General features: G+C 42.4%; 1 protein-coding gene across 5 annotated transcripts in view; it reads left to right on the top strand.

The window, feature by feature from the left end:
* Positions 1-17,837, top strand: part of OSTN (osteocrin) — an 86,726-nt gene extending 68,889 nt beyond the window's left edge. For 2 of the 5 annotated variants that reach the window (XM_063407947.1, XM_063407945.1), the window contains exons 2-5: positions 9,607-9,705; positions 12,477-12,694; positions 17,109-17,205; positions 17,486-17,837. In XM_063407947.1, the coding sequence (XP_063264017.1) occupies positions 9,607-9,705; positions 12,477-12,694; positions 17,109-17,193 (402 nt within the window). In that variant the 3' untranslated portion in view covers positions 17,194-17,205; positions 17,486-17,837. Of the gene's footprint in view, positions 1-2,683; positions 2,837-8,575; positions 8,647-9,606; positions 9,706-12,476; positions 12,695-17,108; positions 17,206-17,485 lie in introns of those variants that run through there. The other 3 variants (XM_063407946.1, XM_063407948.1, XM_063407950.1) reach the window with 3 other exon arrangements.
* Positions 17,838-21,820: the final 3,983 nt, after the last annotated feature.

Genomic DNA, 21,820 nt, shown 5'->3' with positions numbered 1-21,820 from the left:
CATTTTCCTTTTTTTTTTTTTTTTTTTTGTCCTCATAGTTGAGAAAAATCACATTATATTTGTTTATTCATTCATGATTAAGACAATAAAGACTCTTTCCAAACCCTTGGTTTCCCTAACTTAATTATATTGTAAGTATAATTAAACCACAGTGTTGTTGGGGATATCTGTTCCTCAGATGCTCTGCCAGCAGAGTAACCACCATAAAGCTTTTTCATTGTCTGGGAAACTTCCTTGGCAGTCTTCACTAGGAGGTGTCAAAAAGGTGTTAATAAATCAAAGGCAATTTAGAGCAGGAAATTAAATGTTATCACTCTAACACACTATTTATTTTTATTAGTAATATTTCTTATTTTGTTTTGTTTGTTTTCTTGTTTGCTTGCTTTGTTTGTTGGGGTTTCTTTTTCCCCAGAGAGAAAACCCACATATGTGTTGTTGAAATGTCTTATGCTAAGGTCAGAAGCAGCTCATGAAGATGACAAATTATCCAGGTCTGAGTCTTTCACACCTCCAGTCAGAGTTGATGATAGTTGTTTGTATCAGCAAGCATTTCTGAAATCTTTTAGATTTTGTAGGAAGGATGCAGTGATAAATTGCAAAATACAAAATAAATTTTCTTAAAGGAAGAGCCTCAACCTCAGAATAGGTCCAATAGGTAGAACAAAAGTGGCTGGAGCTTTGCTATAGCATCACTGGTTTATGCAGGGCATAAAAGAAAATTTTGATGCCAGTTCTTAGACATCCTCTTGGAACCAAAGGAGGTGACACTAAGGCTGCAGTTCTGCTGATTTTTCTGCAGTCCTCCCCCTCTCCCTCACTCCTGTGAGGTGCTGAGTTGTAGATGGCTGAATCTCAGCTGTTCTCCAGATTTCCCCCGTTGTGAAACACTGAAACACCTTCACTGCCAGCACTCTGCTCTGTCACCAGCTCACTCACAGTGTCACAGCCCAGGTCTCCCACCAGCCACACCAACACCAAGCAGGGTGGCAGAATGGAGTCCTGCAGAGATTCTGCTTGAAGATTTTAAGACAGGACCTGTAAAAACTTCCAAGAGGAGTAAATGCCTGTGAGTGCCACCTTGTGTCTTTCCAACAGAAGAAGAGGAAACTGAGTGCCTGGAACTGCAGCAGCTGGTCAGCAGCACCTTGTGGTCATATTGTCACTAAGGAACCCCATAAATTAATAATACCTCATTGTCAGATTGTTGTTATCTTTTTTCTTTTTTTTTCCCTGATATCCTTCTTGCTTGTTTTAGACACATCAGTCAAGTATTGCTGTGTCCTTGAACTCCCAGCAGCAAACAACCACCTAAATGCAGTCAAGTGGACCTCAGTCCAGTTCTCTTTTTGCAGCAGCATTTTCAGCTGTGTTTCAGCAGTCTGGTGATGTTTGGCTCTGCTCTTTTGATTCTCTTGCTCCTCCAGTACCCACAGAGCCCATTTGTACTTCTGCAGCTGCCACCACTGCTCTGTCACACCCTGCAGTGGAGAAGAGTCTCAGCCTGCCTGACACTGGTGTGGCTGCTCCTCTGGCCAGCACATTTGTGTATTTCTGCAGGATTTCTGCAGGATTTCTGCAGATCTGCTCTAGGCCACATTCATTCCCATATCAGCCTGTTCTGAGAGATGCTGTGGAAACACAGAATGCCTTGGGTTGGAAAGACCTTAAATATCATCCAGTGCCAACCCCCCTGCCATGGGTAGGACACCTTCCCCTAGACCAGGTTGCTCAGAGCCCCATCCAGCCTGGCCTGGAACATGTCCAGGGATGGGGCAGAAGTCCTTGCTTTGCCTTAATAGGACTAAATTCTCATTTTTCTCTAATACCTTTGATCAAGACAAATGAAATCAAAGCATTTTCTTCCTGGCTGGCAATTTTTTCCCACATGCTGCAAATTTCCTTTTACTGTCCATGGCTTGTAGGAATAGGTTTTGGCAAGTCAGAGCAAAAACCACTTTGAAAGTACTGTGCCTATCTATTTAGGGAATAAAATTACTGTGAATTAACTCTGAAGGAGTCTGCTCTGGTTAGAATTTTAAATCTTAAAACTGGTCTAAAATGCTCCACGGATCTATTAAAACCTGAGATTTTTAAAAAGGGGCAAAAAAAAGAAGATAGACTTATTCTAGGGAGGCAAACAGGGAAAGATAAATCCTCTGGTACTGCCTAGGAAAGATAGGCATCTCCACAACTCATGCTTTACAATTCAATAACTTAACCTTTCAATAACAGAAATGAAGTGTCTGAAAGACTTAAATTCTTGTCACTTGCTTTACAAAGCACACTCTTTTTCTAATGCTTAGCTTACAGTGGTGTTTGGTCTACTGAAAACACACTAATTTCTTTCTGAAGATAATACAGTCCTTCTGATGTCCTCAAGAAACAAAGTTAAAAAAAACCCCTCAGTAATAACTCAGGACATCATGTTTCTGTACTGCAGTTTACAAGAGTGAGAGTTTAGAGGAACAGTGATGCTGCTGAAAATCTTTCTATTCCCATGACTGTCTGAATCTTGAAATTAAATTTAAAAAGGGGGAAAAAAACAGAACAAACCCCTAGACCTTTAATTATAACCTAATCATTTTGATCACAGCAATAAATATAACAAATGTGAGGCAAGTATGTGTGTGAGAGTGCAGGACAGAGAAAGGTTTAGGGCAAGGATCAGTGGAAAATCTTTAGAAATGATGTAAGAGAAAGCAAAGGCAGGGATTGGAGTTTGTAGCTTACACCAGAGACTATAAAAACTCTGAAAGAAAGCTGAACATTAAGGATAAGTTAGGAAGAAGAACATAGCAGGACCATTAAGGTAGGAACTGATTGCATCCAATGCAAGGTAAGAGTGAGGGCAGAATGTGTTGGGGATGTTTTGTGTCTTCTGCTCTCTTTACAGAAGCTTTCTTCCCTTCTGTGTTTTCCTCTTTTTAATGTTTTCTTCAATTTTTTTTTGTTTTATTAATAGACATGAAAAAGGTATAAAGATGCCCAGATCTGATGAGAAAAGCACAACTACTTTTTCCAGTTTGGAATTAAGAAAATAAGGTGCCTATCACCTAGGATTTTTGGTAGTAAAACTGAGCTAATATTCAGTGGGAACTTATTTCCTTCAGATAATCAGCCAATATTTAAACAGAATGTGTCAGTGCATTTTACAACAGTGACAAATTACTTTCATGCTCTCACAGTGCTTTGCAGTAAACTGCTGTCTGTGTATATTGTTATGGATTTCGCTTTTGTGTAAGTTATTGTCAAATGCATATTACTTCTTAAAATAAACTGAAGAGCTGTGATAGAATAATTCTTTTGCATTACTAAATATCATATGTGGTAGACAAGTTTGCTACATCTAACATATTGAAAAACATGAGATAAATGATTTAGGAAAGCTCTTTAATTTATGGATCTGCAAAAGGATTTTACTATATCCCATATTAGACAAACATTGATCCAGATTCTGCTGCATTCCTGCAATAGTAGAATAACTGCAAAAACATTCCTACACTAACAGAGTAATTATCATTATCCAGTGATCTGACTAGTTCAGTTTTGTACCCCTGTAAGTGAAGGCAGACTCTGATTCTGTGATAGTCATTGTAATTTCTCCACTCTGAGTTCAAAACTATTTCACTGGTTTTTTTTCCTCCCACACTGAAGTTGTACAAGTAAATACATGCAAATAACGTTTAGTTTAGATGTCCAGAGGCTACAGTAAAGTTCAGAATCCACTAATTTTTGAAGCATTAGCATGCAGTGCCCTTAGCTTTCCTTGCTGGGTTTTTCAATTTGAAATGATTGTTCTCTCATGGGGAGTGCAGAGCTGGAAGCTGAGGAGCTGAGAGGACATTTTGTGCCTCTGCCCACTGTTTAACTCAGGAAACTTATTATTGCATTTCTCTGCCTCTGCTCACCTGTATTCAAAATGCAGCTCAATCTACTTTTCCTGTAAAATACTTTGAACATTATGAGGAATAACAGGCAAAAACCCCCAGCTCAAACCAAGCAAATCTATGGTGTAAATTATGGGAAAACTGCAAAATATATTTGACTGGACCAGGCATTCTTCATTTTTTATAAATACCTGCCAATCTGATTTCAGCAGATCAGGATTTGTTTTCACTCTGAATGAATGACAAGTGCTTTTCTGGGCTTCCTGAACAGCCAATTAAAACATACAACAGTTTTAAGAGCTCTGTTATTAGATCCTGACAAAGATTTTAAGTGCTTGCAGCTTTCCTTTTCTTCCTACTTAACTCAGACAGATGGGTTACTCTCTAATTTACATTTGCAATGCATTTTCCCCAAGACTTTTTTTCTTTAAGTAATATCCTTGATCAGAATATTTAAGTGTTTATCCAGTAAATCAGTGTCTGTGTTTGAATCTTGTTAAGACATTCCAATGCATTCTTGTCTCTTAAAAATTGATTTTGAGGGATATTTTTATTATACTTTTAGTGGTCTGTTTTTATATTTATAACCTATTTTGCTAATGTACTCTTTATATCTGTTGTGAAGATCTTCTACTTGTCACTCCAATGCTGTTAGGAAGGAAAATTATTTTTCTAATAAAGAAAACCACAATCTATTTCTTGATTTTTCTTGATGGAAAGGTTTCCTATTTTTGCTTCAAATGCTGAAGATGGCACTCTAACAATGAAAAGTTTTTTGCTCTTGTGGTAAAGAAGAAAAAAAGCTGAATGCCAAGTTGTTAGAAATGTTAAGACAAGTTGGCTAGTTTAGTCAGTACATATATAAATAGTGTAGAGTTGAGAGTTTGTTGGCAATGAAGAATAGTCTAATAATGTTTTGTTTTCCATTGTACATACCAGGAATACTGCAGCTCACTCAATTATCTTTTCAAAAAAGGTGCAAATAGGTTTTTCCCACTAAGAGATATTTTCTTGCACTTCATAGAATCCTTCTTTTTTAATAGCCCCTCAGCTTCTAGGTGGGCTTCATCACTTCTGTTTGTCTGTTGCTTCATGGTCTCCTACTTTCATGGTATATATGTGAGATTGGGGGTTTTAATTTGTGAAATCTGTTGCTAAAAATGGATTTATTACACAGGGTATTAATGTAGAAGTGTAGGCAGCTTTGCAAGATGTCCAACCTGTGTCCTTCCTGCCCATTCTGAAGAAAATTGTCCTCATTTGTTCTGTATGACCATTTGGTTTCTTGCCCTGTTTTCAAAGGAAGAGATGAGAACCATGACTGGCTAGACTTTCACAAGTGTTTGTCACCTCTGTCAGTTAATTTGTTCCTGCACCATGATTGTGTCTGCTCAGCAAAGGTGCCCTGGCAGGGCTGTGTTCATTTGTGCATTTCTTGAACTCCTCCTGGGCTTTAGAGGGTCACATTTCCATCCAGGCCAGCCCTGCAGCCACTGAACCAGGACTGAAACCATGACATAAAGCTCTGTTTGTCTGAGCACAAGTGGTAGGAACAGCTCGAGCACCTTCTGAGCCAGAGCACAGCTGTCAAACAGGCAAAGGTGGCTAAGGTGGTGGTATGAGAGCATGCCAGGGCTGAGCACTGGAAATCACGTTACAGGGAATGCAATTATTGAAATGAAGCCTTTGGAAATCAATCAGCAAATCTTGACTGCCTTGAGAAACCTTGAAGAAACTTCATTTTCAGGAAGTGGAACATGCTTGGCCTTGAAATACTGTCTGAAAAAAAGTTTTATTTGGGACACAAAAATACCTAGTCATCTCAAAATAACTAACCATAGGCCTCTTGCATAAGTTTATAAATTTAAAGTTCTCTCTAGTTCCACTAGATGAAGCTACCTGCCTCTATTTATCTATATAATCAGGAAACTGAAAATAGAAGGAAATATGCATTGTAGAAGTTGTCAGTGTCTGTACCACGTATAGCAAAATATATGGCATTGTTTCAAAATCTACGCCTACTCCACAAAACACATTATTAATAACATAAAAGGGCCTGACACTGGCAGCTTACGTTTCATTCTGTCACAAAAGTCCCATGTAGCAGTGTGTACACTGCTTCGGTATCTTTTAGAAAGCAATAAGTGAGAAATGCTCCATATCTTGTCTGTGGGATGAGGACAAAAACACTACTCTAACCTATTTTTGAGCTCTGTTTTTTTTCTGAGGCTGGGATTTGTTTCGATTTTTTATCCCTTTTCCTCAACATTTACCTGACTACAAGATTGCACCTGAGAAACACAGTGTCCTTCAGCAGTTCTGAAATCACCAGGACTGGTGGTAGGGGCAGTATTTTTGGTGATATATATGATCAGAGGACGCCTTTTACAACTTTTAAAAATAAAGCAAATTTGTTGCAGCAGGAGCAGACTTAGAGCTTCACACAAGTTCTAAGAATTTGTTGTTTTGGTAAGATGATCATCCATCATAATTTTTTTGGCCAAGGTATACTTCCATCGGTGTAAAATGTGAGCATAGCAAGGCCAATGTGAGTACTCAATTTGATTAATCAATTCAATTAAGAAAGGTAGCAACAGTTAATATTCTATTTTGTGGTGCTGGAGCAGTAACAAAATAGCTCAGTAAGGGGCTTGCAGACACAGCTCTGGTTTCCCCCAGCTGGCTGGGATCTGCACAGTCCCAGAGACCTTCCTGACCAGCAGGTGAAGAAGGCTTCCCAGTGCTATCCCAGTGCTATAGGAGGAGCATTGGAGGCCAAAGGGGCACAGCCAGGAGCTTCCCAACGCCTGTGGGGGACAGCCAGGCCTTGGCTCTGAATCAGGACATTTTGGTAGCACCCTGGGAAAACCTCAGGGGATCCTAGGCCTGGCCACAAGGTGCTCATGGCAAGAGCAAGGTCCTCGTCTGCAGGTGACCGGGGCACGTCCCGTGCTGGTGTCGCAGCACCAGGCAGAGCACAGCCATCAGCACAGACTGAGCTGGAGTGAAGGATTGCAGTGCAAGGCATGATGTCTTGCCTCGGTTCTCTTGCTAACAGGCCAGTAAGAAAAATAAGTCCCTTGTGATTTATTCTTGCAGAGTAATCTCCTCGGTAATGTGAAATATCGCGGTTCAAATGGGTAAGAGCAATGATGGCTGTTACCATTTCTGACAGGCAATGGGTTTGGAGCTTGGTGATGAATTGCATTCTGTCTGGGGTTTGTTCAGCCCACTTATCTTCAGGATGTCATTTTGGGTTTTGTTTTTTTCTTCATAAGAAAAACATCTTTTAAGTCCTTTGGTTTGATGTTGGAGACTTAACAGTTTCTGTTTGGCAAAGTGTTTTGCTTTCTTATGATCTTTTCTTGGAAAATGGCTCTGCACAGGTTCCTAAGTAAAAGTTTTGTATGTTTATCCTGCGTTGATAAGGTAGAATACTGTTCTTTCTTTTATCTTTAATTTTATTTTAATTGGACCTGCAACAAAGATACCTAATTATATGAGGAATTTTAGTTTTGACACATTTCAGGCTAAAGTATCACTAAGACACATAAATATGTCTGAATTTCAGACTTGCAATTACATTTAGACAAGGGAAAACCATATTTTATGTCAGATAACACAAGACCCTGAGATACTACAGACATGGAATTACACACCAATCCCTTGACCTAGCTCTGTGAAGTTGGTGGTGAAGAATTTTCTGGAAGGATGGAATTTCAATATATGTAATAAGGGTACATCTTGAAAAGCCTGTCAGAGCTTTGCTTATTCTCCTTCAGTAACAAATACTGTCCAGCCTCTCTGAAAGCCTCACTTGGAATGTGTCAAGGTAAAATATGGACAGGGTGAAGCAACAGTCAGAGCATGGCTGGGAAAACCCCTTTTTGGCCAGAGGGCTCTGCTTGGCCAATTGCAACAAATGAGCTCAAGGAGAAATACCAATAACTTCTTTTAATAATAATGTCCTATGACATGGCTGAAGGCAGTAAAACTAAGTCCTAGACTAACAGAAGAAAGTGTGATTTTAATTGTATTTACATAGTCCTCACTGCATCGTTGGTTTTGCAATTGCTTTTGTAAAGCCAAACTGTTCCACTACAATAACCCTGCCTTTTTCTCCTGCCTTGGTTCCATTGCTGCATGGAAATCAGTACAAAAGAGTCCTGCTGAACTTCAGTTTTGCTCCCTTTTCAGTCAGTGACACCACCTCTTTAGCTGCTTATTTCTTTGGGAAGTAGAGCCAAGCTTTAAGTCCTTCCAATTTCCTCCACTTCTAATTTCACTGGCATCGAGTTCTGACCAGTTAATCAAATGTTTGTAGTGTTGCAGGTGTCTTACTGTTTATTTTCATTAGTGTATCAGCTGCTATTTTTAGCTCTTTAGCCTTTGAGCTGAATGAATACCAGCACAGATCTTAAACCATAATAAACATATGTTTTTAACCTTGCCATTTATTTTTACATCTGTATTCAAATAATCAGGATGTGGTTACCTGTGAAGGTAGTAGACTGCTACTTCAAATTTCAGTGCACACCCACATACAAAAATATACATTGTAGAGGGTTACAGCTCTAAAAACACCCAGACAGACCCCTGTGTTTAGGTCAAGCAATGGCTGTTGCTGTCAGACTGAGAGACAGTGATAGTACCTGGCTTGGTGCTGTGACTTTGTCCTTTGATTCCAGTGAACTGTCTGCCTCACCCCTACAGAGTAACAGCAGCTTTCTTCCCAACTGCCCATCCCTTCTGGACAACAGTAATAATAATTATATATGTATATATATATATATATTCATACACTCCTTGTGTTTCTGCTTTTGCCAAGTGGAGAGTCAGCAAAAAATGGCAGAATCAGACTTGAATTATACTCTGGGGCAGGACCTGGACACAGAGAACTCAGCAAACTAGCAGATGCCTCTGGCAAAAGGCCCCAGCCCAGATCTTCCTAACATCATTTGAAACGTTCCCACCTGGGGAATTGGAGACACATCAGATTTTAAGATCTAGATCCAAACAAGGGCTTAAATAATGTAGGCTAATCCCATGTCCAGAGCTAACCAAGCACCTTCCCCATCCTGAGCCTCCCCAAACTCCCTGCATTGTTTAAAGGCTTGATGAGCATCTGCAGTTCTGCAGCTGTGACACATGGTCAGACCATCACCAGCCTCAGCAAGACATCCCTTTGCAAGCTTATTGTGAATAATTTTATTGCCATTGGAAGTTGTGGATCCCACTAAATCGTGTTAAAAACTAGCAAAATGCAGCCTTGCCTTCAAAATGCTACTGGAGGAGTAAATGAGTTCTGTCACAGCTTTAAGCACCTCTCCAGCATGTGGGGAGGTCAGGGTCAGCCTGGGCTAAAAGCCAAAGCCTCCCTGCTTACAAGTGAGTATCCAGTTCATCTGGTTTTAAGGCGTTTGCATCCCCGACTGCTGCTGCTGCTGCAAGGGTTGCACCACTGTGCAGAAAGGAATGCAAAGCTTGGCAGGGCTGTGCAGGAAGGAGCAGAGGAGGGAGCTGACTCTGCATGCAAGGGTGAAGAGCTTTCAGCTGGCATTATCTGGTTGCTGGGTTTTGTGCAGTGACTCTGACAGATAACACTTGTTAGCAGCCATGGGGAGAGTCTCCCTTTGCTTTTACTTCTTTAAAACCTGTGGAACCAGATTCCTCGGGGGATGCAGCTGTGGGGTCATTTACAACTTGTTCTCCTTTGCAGATGCTGCAGCTCCAGCTCGTGGTGGTGCATTTGGCCCTTGTGGTTGCCCTGCTGTGGTGGAACTCCAGCTCCGTGCTCCTTGCAGAGGCAGCTCCCGAGGTGGGTGAAGGTTTCTGGTGGATGTCACATAACTGCTCTTCCCTGGGTGTTTTTAGCCACAGAGTGAGGAAGACACTGGAGTATCCAAACACTGATGAAGGATCAGTATTGACTCTGTAAAGGCCAAGGAGGAGTCTCAAGAAGAATGAGATGCAAATTGCATGGCTCTGGGGGGACAGACTGCATGAAGCCTCACCCAAATTCTCACAGCCCCTGCTGAAACACCTGGGATTTCCTGTGTGTTAAAACATTGTCCAGTGGATAGAGAACTTCCTGAAGAGGGGAAGGAGGTGATGACAGAGGGGAAACTATACTTCTCTGATGTTGAAAGGAAGGTTTAATTCTTCTTTTTAAAGACAAATAATAACATGAGAAAACTGCAGCTTTTAGAAGCTGTAAGGAGATTCCTGGGAGAAGATCACCTGCACAAAAATTACAAATTAAAGGAGGTAGACTAGACCAGGAGGGGGAAGGAGCAAAGTCACTTGCCTAAGCTTGTGTAGAAAAGCAGCAGAGGAAATGGATGAGCTGTCTCATATTTCGTCCAGGATGATATGTAAGGGTTGCACCAGAAAATACTTCTACTGCATTCCCTATTTTTATGTCATCTTGACATAAGGCAGATTTGGCAGGAAAGATATTTATGTAATTGTTTCATGCCATAAAAAAAAAAAAAAATCAAGTGTCTAAAAGTTTATTCAAAGTACCACTCTTTGCCTCTAGGGTTTTTACATGGGTTTTAAGATCAACTTTAACATTAGATGGCTACTGAATAATACTGATGGATCCCCCTGCCTTACTCTCTGTCTTCACAAAAGCATGACCTGATTCTCCAAAAATTCTGTAGCAGCTGCTGTTCTGGTGCCTCAGACAGCCCTGGTATCCTGCCTCCATCAGCAATAGATTTTTGTGAGAAGAATATAAGAGCAGAACATCTTTGCAGACTTCTAGATCCAGAGACCTGAGCTGGATCAGGGTGTGTTTTAGCTCCTGATGAGCCAGAATTTGTTTTTGAACCAGTTTAAAATCTCAGTATCCATGACATTCTTTGGCACTGCATTCCCCTTCATCTGTGTGCCGTGTTTAAAGAGTAACTCCTTATATTTATTTTAAATCCACCATCTGGTGACTTCACCAGGGTGGACTGGGAAGCTCTTTCTCTTGAGGAAAAAATTAATAGTTTTTATTTGTTTCTTTGCTGTTCCTAAGTTTGCAAACCCTCCACTATACTACCTACACCCACTCTCATCTCTGCTAATCCGTGAAATTTGTTCAGTGCTTCACCAGAAGAAAACTGTTTTCTACTCCTGATTATCATTTTAGCTGTCACTTCTTACAATTCCATTTTATCTTTTGAAGACAAAGTAAGTGGAGTTGCAAAGTACTCAAGAGCAGAGGCCCTTTTTGCCCTTCTTGTTTCTACTGTCACTATAGATGTTTATCCCCACTAACCAGAAGGAGGAGTTCAGTCTTTTTCAAAGGCACCATTCAGTTGTAAACCTCTATGAAAATTTTATAACCCTAAAGGAGAACAGGAAGGACAGTTCTGTGTACTGGAGGCTCACAAAAAGCAGAGTCAGGGGACAATGTGAGATCCTTTATAAAGGTTTCAACAGTGCTGCACCATTGGTGTGGTCATTGTGGCCGTGTGCTCCTCCTCATATAAAGGTCACAGTTTTATACACTTCTCATATAAATGTCACAGTTTTATCCACTTCATCACTGTCTGCCACCCATCAGTAGTGGGGAACACCCCCCCCACAGCTGGAGTAGACAAGGATATTTCATCATCCATGTGCTGCCTTCCTGCACACGTGTGCTAAACCCACCTTGTATGAACAGCAGCAATCATGGTGTGCTCCTACAGACAGAATAAAACCTGTTTGAGGGTGTCAGTCATAATGTTTCCATCTAATTCTGTGAAGATCAAGTGATCAAGAAAGTGCATTTCATTCAAAGAGACAATAATTTGAGCTTGTTTTTCTAGCCTAAATGCTGCCCTGCATTTTTCTCTTACATGCAAAGCAACTATTTCACTTTGATTCGTTTCATTTCTTTCTCGATAGACCCCAGTATTCTCAACTATTCTTATAGCAAAGTTTGGTTTTGAAATGGTGTTAAGCCTTATGTTGTAATTAAGGTTCAAGTTGCTGTGTCAATTCAACAGCATGTTCTTTCCTTTCCTCTTCCCCATGTAGTGTTACTACATAATTTCTTTCAGTGTCAGGGCTCAGCAAGTTTTTTGGGGGCATTTTTTTGCATAACAATTAATCTGTCAGATATGAATGGAAACTTCAGCAGAAGTTTTCATTACTACTTACTAGCATTCATTTAAAAAAACAAAAATCAGTTTCCTGAAAACTATCAGAATGGATACTGGAGTTGGGCAATGGTGATTGCATTTTTGAGAAGGATTAAATTACTGAGCTCATGGTATAAGTGATACTAATCACAGTGCTGATTTCTGCAGGGATGGAATGCAGAATTAGGCTTTGTGAAGTAACAAATTTTAATATTTCTTGCAATAATAATGAAAACAAGTTCGGTTCTACAAAAAAAAAATCCAGACTTTGACAACAAAATCCTATTGGTGGAAAAAGGCCACATTTCAAAGAAGGAACTTGGTTTTAAAACATTGTCCTAAATTCAGTGTCCTGGTAGTTCTGTATTTACAGAATACATAGGACTGCTCCTATGACACTGGTTGAATTCTCTTTTTTTCAGGGACTTGAGCAGCCAGCAAACTGAAATTTTACTGCTTTCTTCTGCAGCCTCTGGAGCCTTCTTCTGCTCTGGGCATGGGAGACAACCCCATTGCCAGTGATGAGCAGTCAGCCCCCAACCTGGCAGCCAAGCTGTTCCTTCTGGATGACTTGGTGTCTCTGGAGAACGAGGTGACCGAGACCAAGAGGAAAAGAAGCTTCCCAGGGTTTGGCTCCCCGATTGACAGAATTTCTTCACCCTCTGTGGGTGCTAAAGGCAAACAGAGGTAAACTCTTAAATGTTCCTGACAGTGATAAAGTTGGAGGAAGGCTGGATGCTGATGGGTCAGCTTTAGCCCCCAGCAGGTTTGCTGGTCATTTGTGGGGTTCCTCTGATCAGAAACCATTCCAACAGTGTGTCACCCTTCAGCTGTGATGTATAACACTGCACTAGTTCATTTATCCTCTCAGTGCTGCACAGCTACCAGACAACATTCCAGTATATTTGATTTTCCAGAGCACTTCTTTCCACTGGTGTGAACTAACATTCAGTTTAAAACTACATTTCTGATCATGAGCTTATTTAAAGCAAAAAATGTGCCTGAGGTTCACAAGCAGAAGGGCAGGGCTGGGTGCTCCTGAGACTGGGATGGAAAGAAGATGTGGTGGAGTGGTTGTTTTGAACAGAAAGATGAAGGACACATCATGAAAATGGGCAGGCAGATGGTAGAATGAGCTTTAAGACCTCCACCAGCTTTGGATAAGTCAGGGTTTAATCAATACAGTAATCTGTGTTTGTAGATAAACTTGTTTCTAATCAGTGTGGCTGGGGAGAGACAGCGAGTTTGGGCACAGATTTAGGGGCTGTTCCCTGTATCTTCCCTGTCTTGTTCTGCTCTTCTGGTAACTGTCTCCTCTTGGATGGATTCCCTAATGCCACAAAGTATTTAATAACATGCTTAAAGCTTAATCTGGAAATGGAAAGTACTCACGAGAGCCAGTCCCTATTACAAGTACTTTTTTTCAAACAAAGTTTTGCAATATTTTCTTGTTGTTCTTCCATTTATTCACCCAGTCTGCCACTAGGACTGTATGGCTGCAGTCAAAAGTGATAAAACATAAAATTCTTAAAACTTTAAATATAATTATTCTGTTCTGTCCACCTCTTCAAGATATCAAAATCATCTCACTCTTTGTTTGCTTTTTAGCATGTTTTCCCTTTCCAGGCAAAGGAAAAACAGATCATTTTTGGAGCTATGCTTTTTTTGCAAAGGTACTTGGTACCAAATTTTTCTCACGCTTTTTTGGATGGAAATCTTTCATTCTGTGTGTAGTACAAGGGAAAAACTAAACAAAGAAACAACAACAACAACAAAAAAATCCCCAAAACAATTACAAAAAGAAAAGAAAACAAAACAACAACAACAAAAAAATCCCAAAATACCCCCAAAAACAAAAAGGGAAATTGTGGTGAAAACCAGCTTGTCTCTGAATAATGAGCTCATGAAAATGAGTGACACGCTGCACAAAATTTCCCCTTTCCCAGCAGCATCAGCACAGTTTTCAATGTTGAGTTGGGATTATCACTCTGGAGGAGCTGTTTAGCTTTTAAGTTTGGGGTTGAGCCATTTATTAGAACCCTGAGCTGCTTTGATCACTGCAGTGACAGTCTGATACCACCAGCAGCATGGACTGCAGATCAGATGGATGTTGTGAAAGAGTAATAACTGGCTTTTGATAGAAAAGTACCTTGAGATAGAAACAGACAGAGGTTGCTGCACTAAGAGGAGTAAAACCAGGGACTGAGCACCCTGTCCCAGTCTCTCAGCCAGGAGACAACAGCTCATTCCTGTAACAACTGAGCCGGTCACCTTTAGAGTCCAGGAAACTCATTTGTGAAAGCTGATAAATAGATGGAGCCCCCCGAATCAATGCAGTGTGCACAGTGCCTGGCACAAAGCAGAAGCTTTTGGAAAGAGCAGATCAAATATTAGCCCACTTAACAGCTTGTTCTGACATGCAGAGATTACAGGAGAGCCCAGATCCTGGTCTGGCATCAACATCGGCTTATAATGCTTTGAAAGGAGAGAAGAGAAAGACTCTTCTTTGAAAGAAGAGAAGACTCAGAGGTGACCTTAGCACTCTCTACAACTCCCTGAAAGGTGCCTGTAGTCAGGTGGGGGTTGGTCTCTTTCTTCAGGAACTGACAGAATGAGAGGACACAGTCTTAAGCTGCACCAAGGGAAATATAGGCTGGATATTAGGAAAAAGTTTTTTTACAGAAAGGGTGATAAAGTATTGGAATGGTTTACCTGGGGAGGTGGTGGATTCACCATTCTCTGGATGTGTCTAAGGAAAGACTGGATGTGGCATTTGGTGCCATGGTTTAGTTGAGGTTAGGGTTGGGTTGGACTTGATGATCCTGGAGGTCTCTTCCAACCCAGTGATTCTGTGATTCTGTGAAAGCATGGGAAAAGCGTGCAGGGAGGCAGGAGAGATAGAAAGATCCTGAGGCAGAGAGAGAGAAAGAACCCCCGGGAATCCTAGACTAGGCTGTTTTAAGTAGAAAAAGCCGCGTTGTCCCTGGCAGGCGCCGACACAGGACCCTGCGAAGCGGAGCGCGCACGGCCCCAGGGCACATCCCTGCTGTGACACGGGACATGGCAGAGGACACCTCCTGTGACACAGGGCACGGCACAGCACATCCCTGCTGTGACACAGGGCATGGCAGAGCACATCCCTGCTGTGACACAGGGCATGGCAGAGCACATCCCTGCTGTGACACGGGACATGGCAGAGGACACCTCCTGTGACACGGGACATGGCACAGCACACCTCCTGTGACACAGGACATGGCACAGCACATCCCTGCTGTGACACAGGACATGGCACAGCACATCCCTGCTGTGACACAGGGCATGGCACTGCACACCTCCTGTGACACGGGGCATGGCACAGCACATCCCTGCTGTGACACAGGGCATGGCAGAGGACACCTCCTGTGACACGGGGCATGGCAGAGCACATCCCTGCTGTGACATGGGGCATGGCACAGCACACCTCCTGTGACACAGGGCATGGCACAGCACATCCCTGCTGTGACACGGGACATGGCACAGCACACCTCCTGTGACACAGGGCATGGCACAGCACATCCCTGCTGTGACACGGGGCATGGCACAGCACATCCCTGCTGTGACACGGGACATGGCACAGCACACCTCCTGTGACACAGGGCATGGCACAGCACATCCCTGCTGTGACACAGGGCATGGCACAGCACATCCCTGCTGTGACACAGGGCACGGCACAGCACATCCCTGCTGTGACACAGGGCATGGCAGAGCACATCCCTGCTGTGACACAGGGCATGGCACAGCACACCTCCTGTGACACGGGGCATGGCACAGCACACCTCCTGGAGCTGCCGGTGTCTGAGGAAGGGACAGCCCAAACAAAAGGCTCCCTTCCTCTGTGACGCTCTGTAATTGCTCCATCACTGCTGTGGTGCTCCCCTCACACTGCATGCATCCCCAGTTCCCATTCCCTGACCTCATCTGGAAAGCAGATGGAAAAGAGCCAGGGGGCTGTGGATGCTGGAATGATGCCTCTGGACTGCCCGAGAGGTGTGAGGGAAGGAGCCTCAGATGACACCAAGGGCTGCACGGTTCTGGGTGGGGTGCACAGCCCCAGAGCCCCAGGGTGAGGCAGCTTAACAGAGCTGGCACAAAGCTGGGCTTGAGCACACCACAGCATTCTGCCCTGCTTGGTTCTGTGCAGTTGCCAATTTACAGATCAAAATTCATTTTTATTTATGTTCCTCAACAAGGACAGATAAAGAATTAATCTTCCAGGGCTTCTCTTGGACTTGCATTTCACTGGCAAGGATTTCTGAGGGCAAAAGTTGAGGTTATTCTCAGCTGCAGGAATTCTTGCCATTTCCACAACTAATTAAAATACAACTTCTGCTGGTGGAAAAAATGCTCCAAAAATGCTGAATTAAGATAGGAAAACTTATTATTTTATATAAAAACAACTGCAAAAAATATTACTGTGTAGAAATTCTTTCACACGTTCCTCATGCCCTCATTCATCAAATTGTCAGGAAATTCACCATACACAGGCAAAAAAAAATCAACCCCAAAATATTCCCATTTTCAATCTCATCAAAGGACTGCTCCTATACAATTCTGATGAACACTACATTGACAGAGAACATATATAAAAACTTTACTAGAGCATCTCTGGCCTCTCCCCTCTACTACTGTGCAATCCTTTCTACCTCCTTGCTTATCTTAGCCCCATCTGGCCCTGGAGCTTTCAAAAACTCAGGTAAATGGGTCACCTGCAGCATGTGATGCTGTGCAGGAAATGATTCCCCTTTATAAATGCAGTGTATCACTTTTCTTTTATGAATTGCAGTTAACCTGTGAAGTTAGTTTGCTGCCAAATAAAAATAGGGATAGTGGATCAAGCTCAGCCAGTCTGTAAAACAGCTGCAAATTCAACATTTTGTTAGACAAGTGCAGCATCTTATTTTCAAGCACTCACATCTTTGGCTGTTCCTGCACACTGTTCTATCTGAACAACAAGGTGTTAGTGGGATGAATGGAGGAATCAAACGTGTAGTGGCATTTTGATTATTCATAGATGTCTTTCCCCATTTTTTTCCCTCCCTCTCTGTTTGTTTTCCTCATGCAGGAAAGTGCTTGAGCTGCCTAAGAGAAGGTTTGGAGTTCCTCTGGACCGGATTGGAGTGAGCCACCTCGGCAACACCAGGGGTTAGCAGTTCCTGCAGGTAAGCCAAAGTATTCCAGGCATGGGCAGGCTTGGAGAACCCCCCTGTTCTCTGTTGCTGGAGGAACTCAGTCGTGTCAGCAGGCTCAGGAGGAGTGACTTAGGAATGATGGCTTCTTATAACATAGAATGCCCTGATTTCCCACAGAGTACCTCTCTACAAGCAAACAAGTATTCCTAACATTTTAATCTCCTCTAGTCTACCTTACAGTGTGTTTGCCCAAGCCTTGCATTTCTGACATTGGAAAATATAATGTTTACTGCTTGTTTTTTGCCTGCAGATGCTTCTATTCTGAGTGAGTGATGCTGTATTGGAAACATGACAGAGATATGGAAGATGCCTCACAGCGTGTCTTGTCTTTGCCTAATGATACAGCACTCCAGGAATTGACCTCCTGCAAAATCTGTTTCAAGTTGCATTTTACAAACGTTGCATTTACAAATAATAACATATTCAGTCCATCAGGTCAGAATGCTCTCACAGCTGTGCACAATGTCACTGGTAGGAGGGAACAGAGAATATGTGTATATTTTTATTGCATGGCATTTATCTGTTAAACTTGTAGAATTTTATTATCCTAGTCAGGATTGAGAGTTTTTTGATTGAAAATAAAACTTCCAGAGATGCCAACAGCAGTCCATGAAATGCAGAGAGTTTGCTTTGCACATTTCTTTCTGTAGGGGAGCTGTTTGGTAGATGAAGAGAGGATATAACAGTTATGGGACAAAGCTGGAATGCATTTGAACTGCTGTTTGGGAGGAGATGTTTTCTGCCTTCACTAGGAGTTAGTCTGAATAAGAACAGTGACAAGACCTTAGTATTTGTCCTGATGTTTTGAGTTGTCTCTTTCTTATCTCTGCACCATATTTAGACATGTTTTCATCATATGGCAGATCCTGAAATGTGGTGAGACTTCTGGTTGATGAATACATTTCTCTCCTCCCTATGCATAACATAGGATAGTGTCCAAATATGAAGTCATCCCCTTCCAAGGTCATCTGATCATATGCCTTATTTTAGCCTCTTGATGTGTGCACAGGGCATGGTCAGAATCCAACCCTAAAAGTTCAAGTATTTCTCACTCTGGCAAAATGTACACATGTCCTCTCCACTTCATTTCAGAGTGAAACAGGTTATCTTAAATCCTCTTTCATCCTTTTCACTTCTTTCCAGATTATAAAATACAGCTGAGAAGAGCTGTCTGCTGACATCTCAATGCTCAGATTCCTAGCTGATGTTTTCTAAACCTCACATTCTCTCTCCTTCTTAGACTTGGGTCCATGTCAGCTAAATTCCTCAGATTGCTATTCTTGGGTATAAATCATCCTTAGCATTGCACAAGAATATCCATTGAGAAAGGAATTATACAGCATTAAGGAAAAAAAAGTTATTCTTGCCAAACACCTTGTGTTAGGCAGGAAATAATGCTGGAGATGGGAATTAAGTGTTAATTTCCTGATCTTGTATGAGGCACAAAGCACCTGGCCATCAGCTAGCAAAATGGGAGAAAATAGAGTCAGCTCAAAAAAAAAAAAAAAAAAAAAAAAAAAGTTCTTGGGAAATCAATGAGACTTAAAAGCTTTTGTGAGGGTTGGAAATTTGAGACAATAGCCCTGGCACAGCCATGGTGGCAGATGAGACTCCCATTCAGAAGGGCAGGTAAATCTAATTCATGTGCTCAGACAGAACAGGGGCCTTTCCCATTTTCCTCCTTGCCTACAGCCCTGCCCAGAGACCAAGACTGGCCCAGATATAGAAAATGTCCAAGGAACTTCACTTTTATTGATATTTCTACTATAGGCTGATGCTGCTGAGAGCAGCAGCACAAACCAGTGACTCACATCAAGAAGTGTCCCTGTCTTTGCCATCTGCCAGAGCACTGGAGCTGAGTCAGGAGATCATTCTCCCTTTGGTGGGTGAGCTGTCAGTGCCTGTGTGAGGTGAAGCACTCCAGATTCTTTCCAGACCAAGCTCTCAAAAGTCAGAGGAAAAAAGAAGGCCTGTAAGTCCATAAGTGATGATCTTAAGTTTTTGCTTCCTACTTTTCTCCTGGTCCCACTGGTAATTTTCTGCCTTGAGCTTCCAGGTGAAGGGTCTGAGAACTGGACTCAGTGGGTGTGTGTGGACTGACTGACTCAAGAGTTTCAGTCCATGCTAGGAGCAAGCCTGCAAATGCAGTCCCAGGCCGTCCTCTGCAGGGCATTGCCCCCATCCATCGTGAGCCTGCCCTGCAGTTTAGGGAACTTTTATCTTCTTTCACTGAGCTCATGCAGACAGGCTGCAGATAATCTGCATGCAGGGCAGCCATATGTAGGGGTATGGGCAGATTGTGGTGACCTGACCGCTCAAACAGCTGCCAGTCAAAAGAACCATGGACAGAGTCAGTGTGTAACATATTATTGGAGACTGAGACCAGAGAAATCTAGTGCTAACAGCAATTTTGCAAAGACACTGCTGGATCATAGAAGTATTTAATAAGTGGCAGGTATTAGCTGGGTCTTCCAAACAAAAAGCAGGGTTTTAAAGGCTGAAAATTGAGTGCAGAAATGGCCTTCATCTGAAGGGAAATGTGAAAGCAAAGTAGGACAGGCGAGTGTCTGGTGGTGCCGGTAGAACTGGGAGCTGGAAGCTTCAGTCCTGTTCCCCTTGCACTGCGTGGATTACCTGAGAAAGCAACAATCTTTGTGTTCTTTAGCCTTGTCCATCAATGAGCACACTGAGACTTCCTGTGGCTCAAGAAGCACTCTTTAAAGTCTGTAAATTGGCAAGTGCTGTTTCAAACAGGATGATGTCTGAAAGGCCAAACACCACAATTTCTTTTTGTAGACAATGTTGGATGGCCCCAGCCATTGTGCACAGCATGGAGATCAGCAAACGTGAAATGAGGATAAACTGCAGCATCCATTGCACACCAGACTTGCCCTGTGCTGCCTGCATTTGCAAATCCATTCAGATGTCTGTGAGGATTTTCTTCTAATAAATCCACACGATCTACTAGAATGTCTCAGGGAAATCCCTTTAATTATTGCCTGTGGGTCATTAACTCTAGCAAGAGTGGCTGCCCAAGCATGGGCAGGGTGTGAGCAGCCACTCTGTGGAGGGGAAGGGTTTCTGTTCTGTGTGTTTAGGAGAAAGGACAGGACCCCCACAGTGCCACGTAGAGGGTAAGCCTGGGGGGAACACCATCACTTCTGCTTCTAATTAGTTAATAAATTGCACTCAATACATGCTGATCTCTGCAGCACAAGCAGTTCATACAGCAGCATAGAGTGTCTGTCAGGAAACAGGGGGCAGTTTGGGTACCATGAGCACTTAAATAACTGCACTGATAGGATGTAGCAGAAAATCACTACTAAGCAGCATGATGCATTGCACTCCAGGGAATTCCTGTCCAGGGTCAGAGCAAGCTGTTAAATATCCACAGACGCAGAATTTGTTTTCCTGACTTGCTGATGGGTTGTCACACCGGGTCAGGAAGGCATAGCTACAGCAAACAGGTGACAGATGGAGCCTGCTGCTCTGGCCTTTCCTTGCACTGGGATTTCCTGAAAGCTGAAATCATCTGAGCTCAACACCAGCTTGGGGCACTCAGTGCAACTCTTGGAACACACCTCCCTTTCAGCTGGAGGACTAAACTTTTAAAGAAAGAGACTATTCTTGTCCACAGGGTATAATTTTTTTCCTGGATTTGGTGCCAGTGTGAGGGTATGTGGAAGTGTGCTCCCACGTACCTTTTCACTCACACAAAAGCAACAGAAAATGGGAAATGTGTTCTGAATCACCACCAAAGAAATAACAAACAACTAATGGTAACAGGAAACTGTATTTTGCATGTCATTAGACTTCAGTGATACAATCAAGCAAGCTGGCTTTATTCCCTGGATGCTGGTTTTGGCCTGCAACAGGATGAATAGGTTTCCTGTTAATGAAGTACATGCAAGGTACTGCTGTGGTAAGCATGTGCTTCTTGCCAGAGCCCAAGGCAATGAGTGTAGGATGGCAATTACAGCTTTGGGAGAGGTAACTTTTGGAAGAATATGTAATATGCAAGCTGCAGTTAAATCACATGGCTCAACAGAGCTGGAGAGACAGTTCAATGCTGGTCAAAATCATTCCACACATTCACAGTGGCTACCAGATCCTGCTCTCATTTACGTTGTTGGAAACCTCAGAATTAACATCAGGATTTATTTTGAATTTACATAATCGGGAATGAGGTTTGCAAATAAATGTGGGTAAGGTGTCTTGAATATATGTAGGAGCCACTAATGGACTGGGCCAGATATAATTCTGTAGTAGAAAAGGCCAGCTAGCAACTGCATTGACCAGCCAAATGAAGCAAAAATCTCTGCTCAAAACATCTCTTTGGGGTGAGTTGGTAGAAATCATTGGGTCTGGTCCAGTCCAATGAGAACAGTATCCCATAAATATCTATGAAAAGACCCAGCTCTCACTCCTGATCCTGGCCAAAAGGAAGAGTCTGTTTCTCAGGCACATTAAAACCTTAGGTGTTTAGTGGGAGCCTTTCTTCCATTGTGAACTCCACATGAACCATTAAGGTAACAAGAGCTGACATCGAGGGAAATGTGCTGCAATTTGGGTCCCTGCAGGGGCT

Source organism: Prinia subflava, chromosome 11, assembly GCF_021018805.1.
Source record: "Prinia subflava isolate CZ2003 ecotype Zambia chromosome 11, Cam_Psub_1.2, whole genome shotgun sequence".
Classification (NCBI taxonomy): domain Eukaryota; kingdom Metazoa; phylum Chordata; class Aves; order Passeriformes; family Cisticolidae; genus Prinia; species Prinia subflava.
Note: the sequence above shows the minus strand (reverse complement) of the source record. Positions and strands in the feature narration are given on the sequence as shown.